The sequence below is a fragment of the Hypanus sabinus genome, chromosome 6 (assembly GCF_030144855.1).
Source record: "Hypanus sabinus isolate sHypSab1 chromosome 6, sHypSab1.hap1, whole genome shotgun sequence".
NCBI lineage: Eukaryota > Metazoa > Chordata > Chondrichthyes > Myliobatiformes > Dasyatidae > Hypanus > Hypanus sabinus.
In genome coordinates this window covers 47,067,538-47,094,400 of record NC_082711.1, presented here as the reverse complement: position 1 = coordinate 47,094,400, position 26,863 = coordinate 47,067,538, and the positions used below count along the sequence as shown (strand labels likewise).

The 26,863-nt window shown below is 40.0% G+C and overlaps 1 protein-coding gene across 1 annotated transcript in view; it reads left to right on the top strand.

Annotated features, from left to right (window-relative positions):
* Positions 1–301: 301 nt before the first annotated feature.
* The window catches only part of myo3a (myosin IIIA), a 243,667-nt gene continuing 217,105 nt past the window's right edge, over positions 302–26,863 (top strand). Inside the window, exons 1-4 of the mRNA XM_059971447.1 lie at positions 302–373; positions 1,097–1,255; positions 11,392–11,537; positions 19,156–19,221. Of these exons, the coding sequence (XP_059827430.1) occupies positions 302–373; positions 1,097–1,255; positions 11,392–11,537; positions 19,156–19,221 (443 nt within the window). The remainder of the gene's footprint in view (positions 374–1,096; positions 1,256–11,391; positions 11,538–19,155; positions 19,222–26,863) is intronic.

Here is a 26,863-nt window from a genome sequence, read left to right as displayed (position 1 = left end):
TTTCATGACAATTAGGTACCCTTGTGCTGTAAACAGTATGGCATAGGATGTCTATATTGCTGGGGAGTATACTATAGATCTGTGAATTCAAAATTGCTAATTCTTACTTGCAAGTTTACTGAATAATTGGTTTGGTATTGGTTTATTATTGTCAAAAGAACTGAGATACAGTGAACATATTAGTTTTGCAAGCCATCCATTTAGATCATTTCGAGCACAAGTATTTGAGGTTGTACAAGAGAAAAGCAAGTTAGAGTTACCAAATAATTCAAGTTTAGGTAGACAATAAGGTGCAAGGGACATGACCAGTAATATTGCGAACTCAAAATATCACCTAAAGTGCAAAGGAGGTCCATTTAATAGTCCTATAACAGTGGGATAGAAGTTGTCCGTAGCCTGGGGGGTGGGGGTGCAAGTTTACAAGGTTTTATATTTTCTTTCCAGTGCAAGTGGGAGAAGAGAGAATGGGGTGTGAGGGGAGTTTTTGACTATGCTACCTACTTTTCTGAGGCAACAAGAAATGTGGACAGAATCCATGGAGGGGCTGCTAGTTTTTGTGACAGACTATGCTGTGTCCACAACTCTCTGAGATTTCTTGCCGTCTTGAATAGAGCAGATATTATATACTATGCTGTGATTCAACTGGATGTGATTCTTTCAATGCAGCACCTGTAAACATTTGTGAGAGTCAATGTGAACATGTGGTTGGACCAGAACAGACTATTGGTGATGTTTATCCCTAGAAACTTGATACTCTCAACCATCTTCAATTCTGCCCTATTAATAGATACAGATTCGTGTGCTCCCCTCCATTTCCTGAAGTCAATCAACAGCCCTTCAGGTTAAGTGCAAAGCAGAATGGATGTTCCAATACCTCCTCTTTATTTTAGTATTTCCGTTTTCCTTTCAGTATTTGCTTAAGTGTTCTTTAAAACAGTGACTACAGAGTAACATAAAGCTAAAGCACTGCAGATGCTGGAAATCCAAAAGAAAGCTAAAAGTGGTGTGAATACTCAGTATGTCAGGCAGCAACCAAGAAGGGAAAAGCGGATCTTCTGAGTAGTCATGGCACACCATGTTTTTGCTATAAGTGCAGATAGTTGGGGGAGTGTGTGTAATGCTGTTGGGCAACATGTCAGCTTCATTTCATGATGTTATTGGTCTAATTCCTGCATTAGGTGTTTCAGCTCAATTAACTAGCACATGCCTTCGTCGCAACACATCTGTTGGAACCCCTTTCTGGATGGCCCCAGAGGTAAGTAAAAAAATTCAGAGGACAGCCCCCCACCAGCATTGTTATTCAAACTTCGAGTGGTAGCTTCCCCACAATTATATTCTTTCCTTATTTCACCACTGTTGTGATTTGCTTCTTGACTATGTTAATTTTATGCATCTATATGATGGTAAAACTGCAGGAACAATACAAAATGGTAAAAAAAAAGACATTCCCTCGTAGGCATCAGTTAGTTTAGTGACTATAAGTACTATCCAACTGAGCCCTCCGGGCTAGAATTTGGATTTACACAGTCAAACTCCGTGTTGGTCTTAATACGTTCGGCTTTTGTAACATTGGTGGAGTTTTAAGGAATTGTGTAACAAACAACCAAATTTGGAATAAAAAGATTAAATTATTTGTGATTACCATAGAAGCTAGGATCCAGCAATGCCATTTGTCACGCTTCTCTCAACAGATCCCATTTTTCATGAAAAAGTGGAGGGTGATTAAATCTTACTCATTTCTATGGGATTTACCTTGTAATTATGATCTGTAACATTCCATCACAGATAGCAAATGTCATTGCATCGGTTTTCCTTTTAAAAGAGTGTATTTTTGAAAAGTGTTGCCAATTCCCCGCACCTCCTGCATGCATCACTTTGACTTCCTGACACATCTCCAATCATCAATTTTGCTAATTTGTTTAAAATAGCACATCAAGATCATAGAGCACAGAACATATTAAAACATGTTTTCTGTGTCAACATGATGTTAATTTAAATTGCTTCCACCTGCTTGTACAAAGTCTGTATCCCACTATTCCCTGCCTGTTCATGTATCATTTTAAGTGCCTCCTAAATGTTGCCTTGGTATATTTTTCTACCACCTTTCCCAGTAGTGAGTTCCAGGCATCCACCACTCTTTGTGTAAATATCTTACACACCTCTCATGTTAATGGCATTCCCTTTAGTATTCTGGCATTTCTAACTATTTCCTGTCTATGACTCTCATAATTTTATAAATTTTTGTCAGGTCACCCCTCAGAAAACAGTCTATGTTTGCCCAGACTCTCCTTATAGGTTATTCTCTCCAATCCAAGGGCATCATTGTGGTAACTGTTTCTGCACTCTCTTCAAAGTTTTCTATATCCTTCAAAAAATGCGGCAATCAGAAGTGTGCACATGCTCCAAACGTGGCGAAGCCAAGGTCTTATTCAGCTGCAATACAACTTCCCAATTTTTATATTTAATGGCCCACTGATTACTGGAAGTATATGCCATGTCATCCTATCCATTTGTGTTGTCACTTCAGGGATCTGTCTATGTGCACCCAAAATCCTTCAATATATCAAGCTTCCAACAAGCACTTCTATTTACTGGATACAGTAAAGGTTCCAGCTCTGATCTTTGTTGAATATCATTGGGCACAGACCTCCAGCTAGAAAAGCACTCCTCCATCACTGCCCTCTGTCTTTTGTAACCAATTCTGTGCAGTTCTGCTCACCTAACAATAGGAAGGATATCAGTAAAATGAAGTAGTGCAGAGACGATTTACTAAGATGTTGCCAGGTCTTCAGGAGTTGAGTTACAGGGAAAGATTGAACAGCTTAGGACTTTGTTCCTTGGAGTGTAGAAGAATGAGGGGAGACTTGATAAAGGTTTACAAAATTATGAGAGGTATAGATAGAGTAAATGTGAGTAGGCTCTTTCCACTTAGATTAGGAGAGATAAATACGAGAGGACGTGGCATTAGGGTGAAAGGGGAAAAGTTTAGGAGGAACATTGGAGGAACTTCTTCACAGAGGGTAGTGGGAGTGTGGAACAAGCTGCCATCTGTCGTGATAAATGTGGGCTCACTCTTAAGTTTTAAGAATAAATTGGATAGATACATGCATGGAAGAAGTCTGGAGGGTTATGGACTGGGTGCAGGTCAATGGGACTAGCGGAATAAAGTTTTGGCACCGACTAGAAGGATCGAATGGCCTGTTTTCTGTGCTGTAGTGTTCTATGGTTCTAACTTACCATGGATCTCATGTAACCTAATTTTATGCACTAGCCTACCATGAGGAAAATATGTCAAGTGCTTTACTGAAGTCCATGTAGACAACATCCACTACCCTCGTCAATCATTACCATCACTTCTTCAAATAACTCAGACAAAGATATGAGACGCTTCCACCATTATATGAAACCATGTTTTTATTCCAATGTGAGTAAATCATGTTCCTAAGAATCTTAGGGTCATAGAGTCAAAGAGAAGTACAACAATGAACAGGCCCTCTGGTCCATCTAGCCCATGCCATGCTAAAACCACTTAGACTGCTTACTCCCATTGACCTGTACTGGGACCATAGCCCTCCATATCCCTACTATCCATGTACTTATTTAAGCTTCTCTTAAATATTGAAATCGGGCTTCCATGCACCACTTGTTCTGGCAGCTCATTCCACACTCTCATAACCCTCTGGGTGAAAAAGTTTTCTCTCATGTTCCCCTTAAACTTCTCACTTTTTACCCTCAACTCATGACCTCTGATTGTAGTCCTACCCAACCTCAGAGGAAAAGGCCTGTTTGCATTTATTCTATCTATACCTGTTAAATTTTGTATACATCTATTAAATCCACTCTCAACCCTTTACATTCTAAAGACTACAGTACTAACCTATTCAATCTTTCCTTATAACTCAGGTCTTCCAGACCTGGCAACATTCTTATAAATTTTCTCTGCAGTCTTTCAACTTTGTTTACATCTTTCCTGTAGGTAGGTGACCAAAACTGCACACAATGCTCCAAATTAGGCTCACCAATGTCTTGTACAACTTCAGCATAACATCCTATCTTCCGTACTCAGTGTATTGATTTATTAAAGCCAATGGGTCAAAAGCTTTCTTTATGACCCTGTCTACCGGTGATGCCACTTTCAATGAATTGTGTATCTGTGTTCCCAAATCCCTTTGTTCCACCACACTTCTCAGTACCCTAACATTCACTGTGTAAGACCTACCCTGGCTGGTCTTAACAAAGTGGCAAACCTTGCACTTGTCTGCATTAAATTCCATCTGCCATTTTTCTGCCCATTTTTCCAGCTGATGCAGATCCCTCTGCAAGCCACGATAGTCTTCCCTACTGTCCACTACACCCCCAATCTTGGTGTCATCTGCAAATTTGCTGATCCAGTTAACCACATTGTCATCCAAATCATTGATGTAGATGACAAACAACAAAGGACCCAGCTCCATTCCCTGCGGCACTCCATTAGTCACGAGCCTCTAGTCAGAGAGGCAACCAGCTACTACCACTCTTTTACCTTAAGCCATCATCTCTATTTGTAGTCCCACCCAACCTCAGTGGAAAAAGCCAGATTGCATTTATCCTATCCATACCCTTCACAATTTTGAATGTCTCTATCAAATCTCCTCTCAATCTTCTATATTCAAAGGAATATAGTCCTAACCTATTCAATCTTTCCTTATAACTCTGTTCCTCCAGACCTGGCAACATGCTTGTAAATTTTCTTTGTACTCTTTCAACTTTCTCTACATCCTTCCTGTAGATAGATGGCCAAAATGTACACAATACTCCAAATCAGGACTCAACAACATCTTATACAACTTCAGCATAACATTTCGTCTCCTGTATCCAATACGTTGATTTATGAAGGCCAATATGCCAAACAGGCTTGGCCTGTGGCAAAGAATTCCACAGATTCACCACTGCTTGCCTAAAGAAATTCGTCCTCATCTCCATTCTAAAAGGACACCCCTCTATTCGGAACTAGACAGGAGCTACAGGGATGTAGACACCCCTAAGTTGCAGGAGAGAAGTAACTAGGTGACTGTGAGGAGACGTATGAGAAATGCACAACCGGTACAGAGTACATCTGTGGCCATTCCCCTCAATAATAAGTATACTACTTTAGATACTATTGAAGGGGGCAACCTACCAGGGAGCCACAGTGACCCGGTCTCTGGCACTGATTCTAGTGCCGTAGCTCAGAAGAGCAGAGAGGTGAACAGGACTGCAGTCGTGATAGGAAATTCCATAGTCAGAGGAACAGAGACAATGTTCTGTGGGTACGATAGAAACATCCAGATGATATCTTGTCTCCTTGGTGCCAGGATCAGGGATGTCTCGGATTGTGTTCATGGCATTCTCAAGGGGGAGGATGAGCAGACTGAAGTCTTGGTCATATTGGCACCAATGACCTTGGTAGACTCCTGAAGAGAGTTTTGAGGGAGATAGATAGAAAGCTGAGAAACAGGACCTCCAGAATAGTAGTCTCTGGATTGCTGCCTGTGCTACGTGCCAGTGGAGGTAAGAATAGAATGATTTGGCAGCAGAATGCATGGCTGAGGAACTGGAGGAGGGGTGGGGCTTCAGATTTATGGTTCATTGGGATTTCTTCTGAGGAAGGTATGGTCTGTACAAAAGGGATGGATTACACCTGAATCCAAGGGATCCAATATGCTTGTGGGTAGTTTGGCTGGAGGTATTTGGATGGGTTTAAACTAACTTAGCAGCAGATGGGAACTAGAATGATAGTGCTGAATATGAGATAGTTGGTTTACAAACAGAGGAAATGTGTTGTGTGACACCTAGCATGGAGAGGCTGATGATAGGCCAAAATTGCAGTCAACAAGATGAGTTGAAATGTAAGAAGGTGGACAAAGTTGAAAACGGTGAGTATAGGGCTGAAGGTATTATATTTGAATGCACATAATGCCTTTTGAATTCCTTCCAGAAATTCCAGCCATTGCTGCTCTGCTGTCATCCTGCCAATGTTCTTTTCCAATCAATTCTGGTGAACTCCTCTCTCATGCCCCTGTAATTCCCTTTGCTCTACTGTAATACTGATACATTTAGCTTTAGCTTCTCCTTCTCAAATTTCAGGATAAATCTATCACATTATGATCACTTGCACCTAAGGGTCTTTTACCTTAAACTCTCCAATCAATTCTGGTTCATTGCACAACATCCAGTTCAGAATAGTTGATCCCTTAGTGGGCTCAACCACGAGCTGCTCTAAAAAACCATCTGGTAGGCACTCTAGAAATTCTCCCTCCCGGAATCCAGCACCAACTTGATTTTCCCAATCTACCTGCATATTGAAATCCCCCACGATTATTGTAACATCACCCTTTCGGCATGCATTTTCTATCTCCGGTTGTAATTTGTAGATCACATCCTTATTACTAACAGGAGAAAATCTGCAGATGCTGGAAATCCAAGCAACACATACAAAGTGCTGGAGGAACTCAGCAGACCAGGCAGTATCTAGACAGCATCTAGGATGTCCTGCCAAAGGGTCATGGCCTTGACTGCACTCTTTTCCCAGATGGTGCCTGGCCTGCTGAGTTCCTCCAACATTTTGTGTGTGTTACAACCTTATTACTATTTGGGGTTTTTTTAATACATCTCCCATCAGGGTCTTTTTACCCATGCAGTTTCTTAGCTCGATCCACAATGATTCAACACCTTCCGACCCTACGTCACCTCTTTCTAATTTGATTTCATTTTTACCAACAGAGCAATGCTGCCCCCTCTGCCTTCCTTCCTGTCCTTTTGGTATACTGTGTATCCTTGGACATTAAGCTCCCAGCTATAAACTTCTTTCAGCCATGATTCAGTGATGCCTACAACATCATACCTGCCACTCTTTAAGTGTTTATAAGCTTATCTATCTTATTTCATATTGTGTGCACATCCAAATATAATACCTTCAGTCTTGTATTTATCTTTTTGATTTTGTCCACCTTTCACATTGCAACTCGTCCTGTTCAATCCAATTTTTCTCTATCAACAGCCTCTCCTCACTACACATTGTCTCTATGGTAAACCAGTTACCTCATCTTCAGCACTAATATTGAGTTTCCTGTGATAACTTCTTGCATTGAAATATACACAGCATGGGACATTAGTTGCACCATGCTCAACCTTTTGATTCCTAACATTGTCTGAGGTCTTACCAACATCTGCCTCCACAATTTCTCCACAAAGTGTTCTGGCACTCTGGTTCCCATCCCTCTGCAGCTCTAGTTTAAACCTCACTGTGGAGCATGAACAAACCTTTCTGCTCAGATGTTGCTCGTCTTCCAGTTCAGGTGCAAACCATCTTTTCTGTACAGGTCCTACCTTGTCTGTGATCCAAAAATTATATGCCCTCCCTCCTACACCATCTTCTTAGCCATGTATGAAACTCTATAGCTTTCCTAGTTTTGGCCTCACAAGCATGTGGCACAGGTAGCAGTCCTGAGATCACAACCCTGAAGGTCCTGCCCTTTAACTGAGCACCTAACTCCCTGATCTCCCTAGGCAGAACCTAATCTCTCATCCTACCCATGTCATTGGTAGCTACAAGGACCATGACTTCTGGCTGTTCACCTCCCATTTAGGAATGCTGAGGACTCGATCTGAGATATATCAGACCCTGATACCCCGAAGAAAACAATCCAGCCTGGAATCTCATTCTTGCCTACAGAACCTCCTGTCCACTAACTAACTAATCTCCTGTCACCACTGTATGCCTCATCTGCCCCCTTCCCTTCTGAGTCACAGTGGCAGTCTCTGTGCCCCCCAACCCCCCAAGAGTATCCAAAGTGATATACCCGTTGTTGAGAAGGTTGGCCACAGGGATACTCTGCACTGGCTCCTTAACCCCATTCCCCTTCCTATCTGTCAGCTAGCTTCCTGTGTCCTGCACCTTGGGTGTGGCTACCTCTCTATATGTCCTCGCTATCCCAAATGATCTGGAGTTCATCCAGTTCCAGCTCCAACACCTAACAGTGATTGCAACTGGATGCACTTCTCACAGTTGTAGCAGTCAGGGATACTGGAGGTCTTCCTGCTTTCCAAAACCCACAAGAGAGCATTCCACTAGGCTAATTCTCATCTCTGTTTCCCTAGATGAGCAGATATGAAGAAGGGAAGGAGAAAAAATACTTCACCTTGAGCTTTTCTTTCCTTTGCTTTCTCTGACTGAAGACTCAGTTCGCTGAAGCCTCACGATCACCACTCTGATTCTGTCCACTCTGACGTCAGCCACCGTGATGATGGCAGAGGTTGATAGATTCTTGATTATTTAGGGCATGAAAGGGTATGGGCAGAAGGTGGGAGATTCAGGCTGAGAGGGAAATGGATCAGCCATGATGAAATGCTGGAGCAGACTTGTGGGCAAAATGGCCTACTTCAGCTCCCCTATCTTATGGATATCCTTCCTATAATGGAGTGACCATTACTCCAGATGCATCCTAAGTATAGTTTTATAAAGCTGCAGCATAACTTCTTCACTTTTGAACTCAATGCTTTAACCAGGAAAGGCAACCATGCCATCTGTAATCTTAACCCGTGTAACCACTTTTGGGGAGCTATGAACTTGGTCCTCAAGATCCCTCTGCTCATCAATACTATTAAGGATCTTGCCCAACAGTGTACTGTCTCTTTACATTTGACCTTCCAAGGTGCAACACTTCACATTTGTCAAGGTTAACTCCATTTGCCATTTCTCCACCCATATCTGTAACTGATCTATATCCTATTGTATTCCTTGCTAGCGTTCTATGCTATCTACCTCACTGCCAATCTTTGCACACTTACTAACCCACACTTCTACAGTTCTATCCAGGTCATTTATATACGTCACTAAGAGCAGAGGTCTCAGTACAGATCTCTGTGGAATACCACTAATCACAGACCTCCAGCTAGAATAAGACCCTTTGACCACAACCTTTTGACTTCAACAGGCAAGCCACTTCTGAATCCAAATGGCCAATTCACTATTGATCGCATGCACCTTAATCTTCTGTATCATCCTCCCCTGAGGGACCTTGTTACTCACCTTACTATAACCCATGTAGACAACATTCACTGCTCAACCTTCATCAATCACTCTCAACACCCCGTCAAAAAAATCAGTCAAGTTAATGGGACATGACATGCCCCACACAAAGCCATGCTGGCTCTCCCTAATTAGGCCACAGTTTTCCAAATGCTCATAAATCCTATCATTAAGAATTATCTTCCATAAACTTCCCTACCACTTACGTGAAACTCACCAGTCTATAGTTTCCAGGATTACTCCTGGTTTTCACCTTGTATAATGGAACAACTCTAGCTACTTGCCCACCTCCAGGACCTTGCTTGTGGCTAGAGAGGACAACAAGGTATTGGTCAAAGCCCTAGAAAATTCATCTTTGACTTTCTTTATAACCTGAGGTATATCACATTAGGCTCTGGGGATATAACCACCTCAATGCCCTTTAAGAGATCCAAAACTACCTCTTCTTTTACTCAAAATGCTCTAGCATATTAACATGCTTGGCATTGATCTCCCTGTAGTCCACATCCTGCTCCTTGGTAAGTACACATGTAAAGTACTCATTAAGGACATCACTCACATCCTGTACATCCAAGCAAATATTTCCCCCTTTATTCTTAAATGTTTCTACCCTCTTCCTTTTTATCCTCTTTCTGGATTATGTATAGAATTACCTGGGATTCCCTTTAATCTTACTGGTCAAGCAATTTTATCTCACTCCTGGCATTCCTAATTCCCTTCTTGAGTTCTTTTCTGGCTTCTTCATAATCCTCAAGAGTCCCTATTTGATTCTAGCTTCTTAAGGTTTACATAGGAAACATAGCTTTTCCTTTTTCTTCTTGACTAAGTTCATCACCTCTCTGGGCATCCAAGGTTCTCTTACCTTGCCGTCCTTGTACTTCCTTCTTACTAGAACATAACTGTTCTATACTCCTTGCAGTTGGCCTTAAAATTCTCTCCACTTGTCAGATGTAGACTTTCCCCAAAAAAGCTGTTCCCAATGAACTTTCCCTAGTTCCTACTTAATGCCCTTATAATTCACTCTACTGCAATTTAATCCTCTCCTGTAATGTCCATACTTATCCTTACCTCTAGCTATCTTAAAACTAAGAGAGCTATGGCCACTGTTCCCTAACTGCTCATTGACTGAATGGTCAGTCATCTGGCCAGGCTCATTAACTAACATCAGGTCCAATAGAATCCGTCCTCTTGTTGGAGTATCTACTTATTAATTTAAGAAACCCTCCCTGATGCATCTAACAAATTCTGCCCCATCTAAGCCTCTTGCTCTAAGAGGGTCCCAGTTTTTATTAGGGTATTTGAAGTCCTCTGACAACAACCCTATTGTTTTTACACTTACCTTTACTCTGTCAGCTTATCTGTTCCTATTCTTCTGGTGGCTATTGGGGGGGTGTGGTCCATAGTACAGTCTCATCAGAGTGAGTGCACCCTTCCTATCGACTCAATGGACAAGCCCTCCATTATGCCCATTCTGAGTTCTCACCACTGCCACAGGTACTTTACGCTCAGTCCACAGGAACAGCCAATGCTTGCATTGATACTTGCCAGTATGCCAGGTTCTCTCAAAGTTTTGGCATTCAGAGGGTGCACTTATTTCCTTACAGAGATATCCTTGGCAAACTCTTTTAGAGAACCTCTGGATGTGCCCTCCAGAGAGGTTATGTGGCCCCTCTACACAAAGAACATGTTTCCTAAAGCCATGTCTTTAGGCTGTCCTGGTTCCTTTTATCCCCAAGAATTACGGTATGTTCTTTTCCTATTTATTCTTTGGCAACACTAGAATAGCATTGCTGGTATGGTGATTAAGAGCTCTCTGCAGAGGCTGCACAACATTGAACAATTGCGAAGACTCACAACACATCATAGGAGAACACTGGACAGAAATGGACAATGTCAGTTTCACAGCAGCTTACATCAGGAAACCTGACAAATCTCCTTAATGCAGCTCAAACTTAAAATTTTTACAATACAGCTGTCACAAACAGCACCAAGATTACCTATAATAATGTTTTAATGTTTACAAAAGTTTAGAAGAATTCTATACAGAGTACTGATGAAGGGTCTTGGCTGGAAGTTCGACTGTTTATTCCTCTACGTAGATGCTGTCTGACCTGCTGAGTTCCTATAGCATTTTGTGTGTGTTGCTGTAGAAGAATTTCTAAGCCATTGACTAATCAACAGCTAACATGTTAATGCCTATTGTATATGTTGTAAAGCTAAGATTTTCAGAATGTGAATTGTGATTTTATAAATAACTCTTTCTTACTTAATGGTAACACTTGACCAGTACCGTCAATATTTACTGGTAACACAGAATAAGTGTTTGATTTCCTAATGATCAGGTCATAGCTTGTGAACAGCAGCTGGATTCCAGTTATGACGTACGATGTGATGTCTGGTCCTTGGGTATCACAGCCATTGAGCTGGGGGATGGTAACCCACCACTAACAGATTTACATCCAATGAGGGCTTTGTTCAAAATTCCAAGGTATGTAATGGTGCTTGCCAAGTCTGAGAAAAATTGCTGTTTCATTTCCCAACATTGCAGTAGCCTGGAAGTCCTGACAACAGTACAAAAAGATTGTTTTTCTCTCTGATTTTCCTTCACTGTCATTGAAAGTTTCTTCCATTTACTTAAATGCCAACCTTAAAATCAGTAGTATTTAAGATGACATGTAGCTTTTCTTCAGATATGCTATGGTGCAGAACTCTGCAGAAAAAGAATATGGTCTGTCTCCTGTTGCTTTGTTTAATTTCTATTCTGCAGCCTAACACATAATAAAATATCTGGGAGATTTGAAACTGTAAAAGAAGAAAATTCCTACTAGTATCCTAAACTGTAGTCAAGATTTAATTTTTTTTTCTGTTCAGTGAGGCTGTAGCAGTCTTGTTCATTTTAATGTAACTGTATGTAATGACTTCTGCTATTCCTGCCGAAATTCATTTATCTTCCATTATGTTCAGTTTCCTCGGGTATCTCCAGCACCATGACAAATTCAGAAATGTCACTTGTGTAGATGAACATACTTGACATGGAGTAGTATATTTCCCATGACATAAAAGTGGAAGAAAGCTTTGGAAAGAATATTTTTATTAAAATACATAAAATGCATTGAATAAACTAGTTTCCAGTAAAAGAAATTAAAAGTGCTACTAATTACATTGGCAAACTTCTCAGATTTTGCCTTCATGATAGCACAATCTGAATAATTTTACAATAAAATTGTCATAAATGATGAACTTTAACATCTTTATTACCACTGCTGACAATATTTGTGATTTTCCAGATGACTAAATATTAAATTTTAACATTATCACCATATGATTTTACAACGACAAGGAGAACTGCTTTACTGAAACAAAGCAAGTTTTATTTTTCTTATATTGTTGCATCCACATATATAATTCAATTTCTACTTCAAACTAAAGGATAAGGAAATAAATTGTTAAATTGCTGGTTATGAAGAAATTCTGCAGTGGAATTATGAATGAATACACTTTAACAAAGCTCAGCGTTCAACACAATCATAGCCTTCATTCTAATGAAGAAACTCCAAAACCTGGGACACTATAATTTCCTGTGCAATTGGATTCTTGAATTCCTCACCAGGTGACTACAATCTGTGGGGATCCAAAGTAATATCTCAGCCTTACTGACAGACAGAACCGGTGCAGCTCAAGGATGCATGCTTAACTTACTGCTCTACTTTCTCTACACTCATGATTGTGTAGTTAGGTGCAGCTTAAATGCCATCTATAAATTTACTGATGACACAATTATTGTTGGCAGAATTTGGTGATGAGGGGGCACACAGGGGGCAAAATAGATCAGCTAGTTAAGTGGTGTTGCAACAACAATCTTGCTTTCAATGTCAGAAAGACCGAGGAATTGATTATGGACTTCAGGAAGGGGAGATCAAGGTAACCACACACCAGTCCTCATCAAGGGATCAGAAGATGAAAGGGTGAGCAACTTCAAGTTCTCAGCTTTCAGCATTGCTGTGGATCTATCCTGGCCCTAACATATTGATGCAATTACAACAAAGACAGGATAGTGGCAGTATTTCATTAGGAGTTTGAGGAGAATTGGTAATTCAAGAGTCACCAAAGACTCTTGAAAATTTCTATAGGTGTACTGTGGAGAGCATTCTAAATGGTTACATCACCATCTGATATGGAGGGAATAAAAAAAAAACAGCAGTACTTTGTAAATTCTGACAGCTCCATCACGAGCACCAACACCCCAGCATCCAGGACAATCTTCAACAGGCAATGCCTCAGAAATGTGGCATCCATCACTCAGGACCCCCATCATCCAGGACTTCTCGTTACTACCATCGAGGAGGAAATACAGGCGCCTGAAGACACACACTCAGTGTTTCAGGAAAAGCTACTTCCTCTCTGCCATCAGATTTCTGAATGGCCAGTGAATCAATGAACACTATCTTAGTACTTTGTCCACTCTTTTTGCACTACTCCTTAATTTTCTTTTTTATATTTACTTAGCGTAACTTATAGTTTTTCATTATGATGTATTGCAATGTACTGCTGCTGCAAAACAACAAATTTCATGACGTATTCTTAAACCTGGTTCTGATACCGAGTAACAGAGCATAAGTCATGTGACCATCAATTATGTAATCAAGACAAAGAAGTCTTTAGTAACCATTGTGCTGCACAGACTCAATAAAACAATAATCAGCTAATTAAATGGATGTTGCCCTGTATTAACAAAGTAACAGAACAAATTTACTGTTTTATAGTTTTGCTAAGTATGGCAGCAGAAACATGTGGTGACATGTTTATTCTCTAGTAATATATTTTACTTTGAACTTTGAACAAAAATCACAATTGGGGCAGCTCATAGAGAGTTCAGTATTAATCCATTCAAGGGCAATGTCAGAAAGGATGCCACAAGTCTGAATTGCTAGCTCAATTGAAGATTCCAAAACTGAGATAGATTTTTGTTTAAGTAAAGACTTAAGGACAATGGCTTAAGGCTGGTAGATCAGAGTTAATTAAATTGTTGAAAAGGCTGGAGAGTTCAATTCTGTGTCCCTGTTCCTCTGTTTCACTGATCAAAGCACACCTTGTGTACTGCATCCTGCTCAAAAACAACCGTGACAGTAAAGATCTTCTAGCTGAAAGGAATGAGCTACCAGTGAAGACAGAAAAATATTGAAAGGTTATATGAAAGAGATAATCAAATGAAAAGATTATAAAGAGTATTGAAAAATAAATCTGAAAAAAATATATAATGACAATTGACTATAAAGTTAGTGCAGACATCAGGAAACTTTCCTTTGGATAAAAGATAGCTGGTGGACTTTAAATTAGAATGATAATTCTGAAAAGTCTAGGTTCATTAAGAAAAATTTTGAATGCTGAAAAATTCTTTTGGATTGGCAAACACAATGGACAGCACAGCCTCCCATTTTAATCTAATATTTTCCCCTTTGTCTGAAAGTACCATCCTGGATAGAATTTAAAATTAGCACTATGCAGATGGTAGAATCTTAATTCTAAAAACACAATGTCAAATCCATTCCCTTACCTCATCCTTTCCAACCATCAATGGACCCAAAGAGTCCTTCAGAGTGAAGCAGTAATTGACTTGCACTTTTTCCAATCTTGTGTTCACAATATAGTCTCCTCTACACTTGAGAAACCAAACACAGATTAGGAGACCACTTTTCAGAGCACCTGCTTTCAGAGCACAAGGCTAACCGTGAGCTTCCTGTTTGCCACTATTTTAATTCTGCATCCCACACCCATTCTGATTTTCGACCTATGAATTTTCCGATGAATCCCAAAGCTAGTTTGAGAAATAGGACTTCATTTTCCATATGGGCAATTTGCTGCTATCTAGACCCAATATCAAATCGTACAATTTATTGACATCTCACTTTTTTGTGTTTGTACCAGAACTGATCAGTTCTTCCATGTGATAATCTATGTAACATTAATTCAGTTTGTGTCTCTTGTCAGACACCACTTACTCTGCTGGACATTTCCACTGGGCTCCTTTTTGTTTTAAGTTTTAGCAACAATTCTGATTTGTATTTCAGAGCTTTAAAATGTCTCTTCCTTTGTTTTTTAACCCTCTGTGTCTGTTCTCCGGCTGTTTTCTTTCCAAATGTATGTGTCATCACTTGGATAACTCTAACCTCTCCCTATCACAGATAATCTTCATCCTGTCCACCATCTGACCCCCACCACATACCTCCTTGCACCTTTTAACTGACCTGTTTTTCTCTCTTTAATCTCCATTCATTTAGATGGAGACTTGACAAAATTGTTACTCCTCATTTATGTGAAGAATGTAAGAAATAAAGTCAGTTCGATTAAACATTAGAACTCTGCTTTTCTTCCCATTTATGTTGTCTGAATTGCTGAATATTTCCATTTAATTTTGTTAATCTTAGTTTTCTCTTGTAGTCTGAATGGTCTCTCTCTTTTTGCCTGACTATCCTTCCACTGTAGTACAAATGACTGCCCTCGCTAAACTGAATAGTGTCCCTCTTCAGGTAAGTTGACTTCCCGCTTTGGACTGAATGACTGAAATCTGTCTCTACACCTGAATAGCTGTCCTCTTTTTATGATCAATGACTTACTCCTTAGTCTAAAGGCCTGCCTCTTCCGTAACCATGATGTGTTCACAGCACAGTGCTTCCAAAACCAAGTACCCTGTTGATCTGCTATGTGCCTTCCTTTCATCTACAATGCCTTCAACTTCTTGCGTAACTTCATCCTCATTTCAATCTTTGTGAGATTTTAACATTAACAGCCCGCAACTGTCGCAGCTGAACTGGGGTCTGGAGTGACACTTGCCCAGCACAATCCTTGCTGATTGGATTTGACACAAGACAATGCATTTTACTCTATGTTTTAATGTACATATGACTAATAAAGCGAATCTAATCTTAAACTGCTGTAAAACTATACCGGGACATCTACTAAGAATTCTCAGAAGTGATTTGATGGCCTCTGTTGGTCAAGGCGGACCATGGATGTTGTGCAATTGCAGTGGAAGTCGATACATCCCAGGGCAGTACGATATGGAGGGCAAGCTGCTGTCCATGCAGCAGGCTCCCCCTCCCATGCAGCTGATGAATCTAAAGGAGCAGCAAAGACTGATACAGTTTAGAACCAACGGTGTCGCAGGAGTTGCCAATCAGCATGGAACTCGTTGTGGGACAACCTGAGGGGCTCCGGCTCTGTACTTCTCTTGCAGTTTACTCCAGAAGTCTTCCCCATGAGTGGGTGTAGGTGCAAAGCAGTGGAGTTTGAGATTAGAGTTTTCCTAAACATTAGCTATCCTCCAATCCTTTGGTACCTTGCCTGTTGCTCAGGATGATTAAATACCTCTGCTAGGGCCCTGCAATTTCTGCACGTGCCTCCCACAGGGTCTGTGCGCTCAGTGGAAATTTTGACATGATTAGACCGCTTGGGAATTATGGGAGCATCGGCCAATCTGTGATCAGGAGTGTGAGAAGATGAGGCTCACTCAGGTTCACTGATTGGGTGCATAAGGCATCGATTCGCAGCAGATTGCCATTTGAACAATGGCCAAACAAAGTTTGTATGTGCCTGTCAGAACAAAAGTTAAAAAGATAACAGGTTTAGGGAAGCTTGGTTTTCAAAAGATAGTGAGGCCCAGGGTGAGAAAAAAAAGAAGGTGCGTAGCAGGCATAAGCAGGTAGTAACAAGTGAGGAGCTGATGAAATATAAGGAGAACACTTAAGAAAGAAAGCAGGAGGGCTCAAAAACAGGCATGAAGTTTCCTTAGCAGACAAGGTGAAGGAGAACCCTAAGGGATTCTACAGATATCTGAATTGCAAAAGGACAGCAGGGACAAAATTATTTCCTTGGAAGATCAGAATTGTAATCTATGCATGGAGCCAAAAGCAATGGGGGAGATCTTAAAAGGATTTTTTGCATCTGTACTTACTCGGGAGATGGACACAGAGTCTATAGAACTGAGGCAAAGTAGCAGCGAGGTCATAGACCCTATACAGGAACAGATGCTGCTGTCCTGAGGCAAATTAGAGTGGTTGATTCCCTGGGGCCTCAGATCCTGTGGGAGGCAAGTGCAGGGACCCTAGCAGAGATAGATAATCATTAACAACAGGTGAGGTAGCAAAGGATTGGAGAATAGCTAATGTTGTTTTTGCTGTTTAAGAAAGGTTCTAAAAATACACCAGGAAATTATATTTTGGTCACCCTGACATCAGTAGTGGGAAGGTTATTGGAAGGTATTCAAGGGACCAGATTCTGGGATTTGCAGTATTCAACATGGTTTTGTATGTGGTAGGTCACGTCTAACCAATCTTATAAAGTTTTTCAAGGAAGTTACCAGGAAAGTTCATGAAGGCAAAGCAGTGGATGTTGTCTACATGGACCTTAAGCAAGTCCCTCGTGGGAGGTTGGTCAGGAAGATTCAATTGCTCAGCATTCAAGATGAAGTAATAAATTGGATTAGACATTGGTTTTTTGGGGGAGCCAGCGAGTAGTAGTAGATGGTTGCCTCTCTGACAAGACTCCCATGTTAAGTGGAGTGTCACAGGGATTGCTGCTGGATCCATTGTTGTTTCTCATCTACATCAATGGCCTGAATGATAATGTGGTGAACTGGATCAGAAAATTTGTGGATGCCAGCTCCATTGTGGGGTGCAGTGGATAGTGAGGAAGACTATCAGAGCTTGTAGCGGGAAATGGACCAGCTAAAAAAATGGGCTAATAAATGGCAGATGCAATTTAATGCAGTAAGTGTTAAGGGTTGCACTTCAGTACGGCCAACCATGGTAAGTCTTACACAGTGTTCACACACTGAGGAATGCGGCAGAACAAAGGTATTTGAGAGTACAGGACCTGAGCTATCAGGAAAGATTGAATAGGTTATGACTTTATTCCTTGGAATGTAGAAGATTGAGGGGAGATTTGATAGAGGTATACAAAATTATAAGGGGTATAGAAAGGGTAAATGCAAGCAGACTTTTTCCGCTGAGGTTGAGTGGGACTACAACTTGAGATCATGGGTTAAGGGTGAAAGCTGATATGTTTAAGGGGAACATGAGGGGTATCTTGTTCACTCAAAGTGTTGTGAAAGAGTAGAATGAGCTGCCAGCTCAACTGGAGCATGCATGCTCAACTTCAACATTTAAGAGAAGTTTGAGAGGGTTATGGAGGGCTGTGGTCTGGGTGCAGGTCAGTGGGAGTAGGCAGCTGATATGGTTTAGCTTGGACAAGATTGGTTGAAAAGCAGGTTTCTGTGCTGTACTTTTTCTATGACTCTAACTCTATAGCTACTTGCAGACAATGACTTCATAATTAATAATCCTCTTCTGCCTTCTTCCTCTCCTCAAAATAAAGACCACGAACACCGTGTTTGTTTAATGTCAGTTAAAGGTATTGTGAAAATTATATGAAAGCTATGTCCTAGGCTACAACTAAACTTAACCATGGAAGTGTGCAGGCATCATTGAACCTGAGTTGTCCTCAATAGGCAATAGCAAATAGGCCATTTGAAGTATTTCACACTGTAGTAATAAATCAAAGATTAACACTTATTCATCATCTAAAATATGTGCTAAATGGAACAGTTAACGTTGCAATGTCAGAAGTCTATGTATAGCAGGGGTTCACAACCTGAAGCTGATGGACCTCTTGGTTAATGGTTGAGGTCCATGGCATAAAAACGTTGGAAGCCCCTAATGTTTAGTTAAGATCATATCAGAACTGTTTAAAATAAAGCAATTCTACGATAAGAACATATCATTCACTGGTGCTGGCAGCAAACTATTTAAACTGCAGATAAATCTGATTGGAGATTCATAGACTATCACCTGCAGTCACATTCTAAGGACACACATGAGCAATGGTATCTTTGGCACTATGTAAATGTATATCGAAAGGCTTTTATGTCTGTATGTTTAGCACGTAGAAGATGACAGAAAGTGAAGTATAATTTCACGAGGAACTAAGTTGTTTATGGTTTGTGGTTGATTAGTTTTCAATGATGATTTGAAAGATGTTATTTATAATTTCATTGTTCTTGATTTAGCTACTTTCAAAGCACTAAAATATATTTATGCTTCTTTCCTCAGAAGTCCACCTCCAAAACTGCACCAACCAGAACTATGGACAGAAACCTTCAACGATTTCATTGCTAAGTGAGTACAATCATTAGTTCTGAATAATCTGCATAGATGTGAAATGATGTATTATAGGAAAGGAAATACATTGTTATAATCCATGCAGGATGCTGGACAATGTGATGTCCTGTGACATAAGAGGGTGATGTGCTCTCAAACTAGTGACAAAACATTCTTTGCTCCAAGTATGACCTAAACATGCAAATCAGTGTTCAGAAAACATTTGTAGACATTCTGTAGGTCTCACCACCTTAGGAAGATTGCTGAATACTGAGATTAAGATTTTGTTATGTCTGTAAGATACTGGAACTTCTTTCCTCATGATTTATGTCACAAATTGTACTCCGATACTTATGGTATTTGCTCACCTGAGGCTGAATAATTAATCTAACTTATTACACAAAATAGTAAATAGCACTTCAGCTTCAACTGTGTCAAAAATTATGACAGCCTGGAGTTAGTCTGTTTTCACTGCTTCAAAGTTCATTTATTTTTAATGCTTTGTTCATGTTAAGAACAACACAGTTATACTATGTCTTCAGGCAGTGAAACTTTAAGTGTATGCATCTATAATCTATCATCAATCTATATTTGCACAATATTCTTTTACCAAGATCTCCATAGATACGTCAGCTCCTAATGTTCACAGTAAGCAATCAAAAACTGAAAGCTGTTGTGATGAGTAAGACATAATTATAGATGAACTCTGCTGTTTAACAGCACTGACAGAATGCCTAACTGGAGGAGTGAATTATCATTGCACCATGGTTCTGAGTGCTTTGCTCTGATATTTTTAAAAATGTAAAATTATCTATTTTTGGTCATCTGTTGAAATAGGATAAAATTAAGAGGATTACTTCCATCTTTTATATCCCTATCACAAATGTTTAAACATTGAGATCAAACAAGACCGTAAGATATAGAAGCAGAATTAGGTCATTTGGCCCATTGAGTCTTCTCCACCATTTCATCATGACTGATCCATTTTTTTCTCAGCCTCTGCCTTAAATATACATAAAAAATTGGCCTCCAAGAGCTGTCTGTACCAATAAATTCCACAGATTCACAAGTTACTGGTGAAAGAAATTCCTCCTCACCTCCATTCTAAAAGGATGCCCCCCTATTCTGAGGCTGTATCCTCTGGTCTTAGACTCTCCCACCATAAGAAACATCCGCTCCACATCCACTCCAAGGCCTTTCACCATTCAAGAGGTTTCGATTAGATCACCTCTCATTCTTCTGAATGACGATCAAATGCTCTTCATATGACAAGCCGTTCAATCCTGGAAGGAACCATTTTTGTGAACCTTCTTTGAAACCTCTCCAGTGTCAGCATATAGTTTTTAAATAGTGACAACATTTGAGATTACTTAATTGACAGTCAAGCATTCTGAATATAGAGGATGTTAATGATCTATGTAAATGCAAGTCAATTCATTTTTCTATCTGCCCAACTTCCAATCCATATCACTAGTAAATACTATGAATCTGAGAATAACATTGTCTTGTCTTTATGCCAGCCTTGCTTTGAAAGGTGTGAAGTTGTGTGGTAAATGAAAATCTGAGTGACTAATGAGACTGGATCCTTCCTGTCACTTGTGAAATTCTGTGTTTTAAATCAGATACAATTCTTAGTTTTTGTTATACTTTTTTTTCTTTGTAATTATCCAGTAACTGGTTACTCCACAATATTAAAGAATTTCTTCTGTGTCTATGAATTTAGGATAGTTGCATATTATATTTGTGTGTTTATATATCACTCATTGTAAATTGGTGTTAATGTCCAAAGCCAGTTCTTATTCTTCTTTCCTTCCGGAAGAAACTTCAGGAGGAGCATGGGCTATCAGTATCATCAGTAGCAGACTGATTCCTAGCATGACAGGAGTGATCGTCAAGTTTATTTTCATTTAACTATATATATGTATATAGAAATGAGATATTTCTCTGAACCAGGGTGTAAAGCACATAACACACGATAACTTATGAAGGCAAGGATAAAATCTACAGATGAATCACAACGAACTAAAGTACATTAACATTCAATTTTGTACGGTATGAAGCAGATTAACAGTGACACTTCAAATACAATGCAGCAGGGAGTTCAGAAGCCTAATGGCCTGGGGTAAGAAACTGTTCCTCATCCTGACTGTTCTTGTTTTTATGCATCATAGTCTCCTGTTTGATGGTAGTAAGTCAAAGAGGATGCTGGATGGATGGGCGGGATTCTTAACAATACTGAGGGCCCTACATATGCAGCAAAGTATAAAAAGGGATATTTGCTAGAGTTTAGAAGTTGAAAGGGACTTAATGAATCCTATAAAATTCAGTCTTAAAGAGATTACGTAGAAGAAAGAACAAATAAGAGAAAACTTGCAGATGCTGGAAATTAGAGCAACACACACAAAATGCTGGAGGAACTCAACAAGCCAGGCAGCATCTATGGATAAAAATACAGTCGATGTTTCAGGCTGAAGTCCTTCAGCAGGGCTCATGGAAGAAAGATATTCCTGGTAGTGGGGAAGGTGAAAATAAGGGGTCACAATTTCATTGCTTGAGATACTGGTAGGCCACTTAGAACTGAGATGATGAGGAATTTCTTCACCTAAAGTGTGATATACCTGTGGAATTCCTGACTACAGAAGTTTGAGGTTAAATTATCATATATATTCAATAAAGACCTACTGTAGATATAGAAATAAAGGTTAAAAAATCAAGGGATTTAGGGTGAAAAGAGGATTAGAGTAAAAGAAAATAGAATGATTAGTCACAATCATGTTAAATAGCAAAGCAGATTCAAAGGCTCCTATCCGAATTACTTTATTTTTAATGTTTCTATATTTTGCTTCACTTCCCACTAAATAGGTTCACTTGAGTAAAATGCAAAGAAAGATCAGAAGGCAATTCAAAATGTTTGAGCATTAATGAAGTTCACTGACCTTCTCAACTGACTGACTGGGATTGAACAGCTGTGGCAGTGTCTCCTGGTGCTCACGGGTGGAGGGGACTCAGCTTGGCATTCTCCAGCAATCCCACGTTCAGTGCAGGCTGATGTCTATGGGAAAATTCCATTCTGGTTGCTGAACATACTTAGTGGCTGCAATGCAAAGCTAGTTTTGTCCAACTCCTTTGCCTCAAATCTTGTAATCTCTTTTATACCTCTCCTGTGAAATATTGAGCCAGGGCTTTTTTAGCTGCCAATGTGATGGTAATTATGATCAAATATCCATATTGGTTTCTTTACAGGAGATGGCAAAATTCCTTCAGTAATGGCAGTAATCATTTAAATATTGATTAATACGGTCACTGCACATCAAGAAGCATCTTACTTCTCCTCCTCTAGTTTCTCTTGTTATCTCCATTAAATAGGTTGATGGGATAATTCTGCAGCCAAATCTAACCCAATGCCCAAGAGCCTTAAATGTCCTGCTGCAAAGTTTTGACCCAAAAGAACAATTCCTTTATTCCCACATCATCTTCTCAACACATTTAAGATTATTTGTGGCTCCAGTTCTATCATCTACAATCATAGTGGTGGAGTCAGAGTGTAACAGAGTGCAGAAGGCGGCCCTTCAGCTCAACTGGACCAGCCAGTACTTATTACTTAGGACTGCACCAGTAGCTGTTTACTGTTGTACATTTAACTATATGTTGTATATGCACTTATGTAAACTTGTTCATCTACAGAATAATTTATCTGTTAATATTATTGTGTTTAATATTATTTTGTGTTCTGTAAGTTGTACATGTACAGTGTTTTATACCTTGGTGCATGGGGAATGCAGTTTCATTTAGCTGTGTACATGTATACAGTCGAATGACAATAAACTTGGACTGGTCCATGCCAACCACAGCATTCTCCCTGCTAGACGTAGTTACCTGCATTGACCCCGTAACCCTTCAAGCCTTTCCACTCAATACACCCAAGCAAATGCCTCTTCAGTGTTGCAATTGCGCCCGCCTTGACCACTTCCTCAGATAGCTCATTCCAGATATTTACTACCCTCTTTGCCAAGTTGTCACCTCACAGGTCTCCTAAGTCTCCCCGCTCTTAGCTTGTGTTCTTTAGCTTTGAATCTCCAACCCTGGAAAAAAGATGATGACCATTTGCCTTCTCTGTCCCCCTCATAATTTTATGTACTCATTCTGCTGCATTCCAGGAAATTAAGATTTTGTTGTGCCAAGCTAATTAAATTAGTAGTCACCCTCTCAGCTTGGTGATCAGTCCTATAAAGGGGTAACCAAAACTGTATATAATACTCCAAGTGCAGCCTCACTGATGATATATATAACTGCAACATAATGTCCTTACGCCTAAACTCAATGTCCTGACTATGAAGGCTAGAATATTAAACACCTTCTTTATTGTCTATTTCCATTGTCACGTCCAACAAACTTGTGCACTTGTATTACCAGGTCCCTCTGTACCACAATACTAATCAACGTCCTGCCATTCACAGTGTTGGTTCTACCTTGGTTTGACTGTCCAAAGTGCATCACTGCACACTTAGATAAGTTGAAGTCCATTTGCCATTCCTCCGCCCATCACCCTAAATGATCACGATCTCTTTCCAATTCATTGCAATCTGCTTCACCATCAACAAGCCTTCCTAATTTAGTATCATCATCAAATTTGCTTATCATGCCATGTAGATTAATATCCATATCATTTAGATAAATAATGAATAACAGAGGTTCCACCATGGACCCCTGGAGGACCCCACTAATCATAGGCCAGTGGTCAGAGGATTGACCATCAACCATCAGCCTCTGCTTCCTTTCATCAAGCTAATTCTGAATCCACATTACTAATCCCATGTCAACTAACCTTTCAGATCAAACTGCTGTGTGGGACTCTAGCAAAGGGCTCACTGAAGTCCATATAGATTACATCCACTGCCCTACCTTCATTATTGCTGTGTTACCACTTTGAAAGTCTCCAAAAAATTGTCAGGCATGATCTCTCATGCACAAAATTGTGCAAACTAGTCCATATAGGGTTTTGACTATCCAAGCAATAGTAGGTCTTGTTCCTCAGAATTCCCTCTAGTAACTTCTCTAGAACTAAAGACAGGCTCAGCAGCTTGTAGTTCCCTAGCCATCCTTCTGCACTTTTTGAATAAGTAAACAACTTTCTCCACTTTCTAGTTCTCTGGAACTTCACCAGTGGTGAACAACAAACCAAGTATCTCTACAAGGGCCTTTGTGTTTGCTTCTCTGACCTCCTATAAGGTCTGGGGTACATTTGCTCAGGCCCCGGGAATTTGCCCACCTTAATGCACTTCATGCTGCAAATACCTCCGTCCTTGTAATATGCAAATGATCCAAAAGCTCATTACTTTTACCGTCAATTCTTTAACATCCATGATATTTTCCTTAGCAAATACTGAGTAGAAATAGATGTTAAAACCTCCTACAAATCCATAAATAGGCAAACCTGATGGTTAGTCCTTAAGAGAGCATATTCTCTCCTTAGTCACCCTTTTACTGTTAGTATAATTTAAGAACCTCCTGGGATTATCTTTAACCATGTCTGCCAAATCTATCTCATACTTTCTTTTTGTCCTCTTATTTCTCCCTTAAGCCTGGTCATAAACATTCTATATTCATTCAGGTATTCATTTACATCTGCTACCTAAACACAATGTATACTTCCTGCTTTTTCCCCTACCAGGGACCAGATATCTAATTTTAGCCAGGGTTCTCTGAGCTAGGTGTATTTACCCTTCACCCCTACAAGAACCTTTTAGAAGTCTCCCACTTGCCACCTGTTCTTTTACCTTTAAATAGTCATCCAGTTGACTCCCAGCCAGATACTGTCTAATGCCCTCAACATTGACCCTACTCCAGCTCAGGACCTGTTCAATCTTTTTCCAAAAGCAATAGAATTGTGGTCACACTACTCAAAGTACACCCCAACAGCCACCTCAGTTACTCAGCCACCATGTTTCTTAAGAGGAGGTCCAATATGCTCCTTCCCTTGTAGCCTCCACTACATGTTACACAAGGAAACTGTCTTGGACACACCATGCATATTCCAACCCATCGAGGCCCTTTATACTCTGTGAGGCACAGTCAATGCTGGGAAAATTGAAATCTCCCAGTAGACCCACCCTTCTATTCTCACAACTGCATGCAATTTCTCAATACTTCTGCTCCTTAAGCTCCCACTGGTTACTGTCACAAGGGGTATTTACAAGTTCTACCAAGGTGACCACTTCTTTCTTATTTCTGTGTTCTACACAAGCAGAATGATCCCTCAAGAATATCCACTCTAAGCATTGCTGTTACATCCTCCCTTATCCAAAAGGCAACACATCTTCCATTCTTACCTATCTCTCTGTCATGCCCAAAGCATTGGTATACTAGAATAGTCTCGAGTCTCCAGCCTGAAACATCCAATACCCATTTTTACAGAGTTTCAGTCATTGCACGGGCATCACAATGAGAATATAACATTGAATATAGATGTACATTGTTAATATCATTGCATCATTAATGCACCAAGTTCAGAAAGGCATACTGCCACTCAATAGGAGTTAAGATTCACAATTCCAGATATGGTTGGTTAAGACCACATATTGACCACTTCATTTTTGAATCAAAATTTAAGTTTTCTGCAAGTGTTTACTTTATCTTCAAATGAAATGAAGTATATTAAGTCATCACACTCAGCCTATGCAAACACAATTCTTTTCCTCCATGTATGCACTTCAGTCAGTATTGCTCTCATATTCATTTCATATCTGGGATCTTGCAGCTAAAACAGATGCAGTTGAGTAAATAACTAATTTAGAAAGAAAATCTGTGAAACAGTAGTGGAGCTTGTTCCCTTCCAGGAACATTGTTCAGTTTAAATTAGGACAAGGGAAGAGTAAGTCAGTATGAGCCTTTAACCTAGATGGTCTAAATTTAAAAGGATATTTCTTTGCTCTGAGAAATGAATCTCAGCTCAGGCTGAACTATTGTGACTCTCTTCAAATGGTATGTAACTATATTAAGGTCGGCACATTCTTCTCTGTGCAAGTTTCCTGCAGCATTTTATAGACTTTTTATTGCCCATGCACAGTTCTAATGCAAAGTGTCACCTGACAGGATGGGAAATGCAACCAAGCTACATGCTTTGGATCACCAAGTAACTGTAACAGGCCAAAGTTCAGTTAGTTGGCCAAGACATTATTCTGCCAATTTATATGATGCCTGGATTGGGAAGCATGCCTTATGAGAATAGGTTGTTAAGGTGCTGGGGAGTAGGTATAGAGGAGATGTCAGAGGGAAGTTTTTTTACTCAGAGAGTGGTGAGTGCATGGAATGATCTGCCGGCAACAGTGGTGGAGGCGGATACGATAGGGTCTTTTTAGAGACTTGTGGATAGGTGCATGGAGCTTAGAAAAATAGAGGGCTATAGGTAAGCCTAGTAATTTCTAAGGTAGGGACATGTTCAGCACAACTTTGTGGACCGAAGGGCCTGTATTGTGCTGCAGGTTTTCTATGTTTCTATATAATTTAAATATTTTTACATTGTGGGCTTTCTGTAATAACCTAAGTATAAAAATTCTGATAATAACAATTTTCCCAGGTCCAAGTTAATGCTTCATTACAACCAGCACTGAACATAAAAAAAATGTAGGTACCTGAATAAGATAGGCTAACATAGACGAGT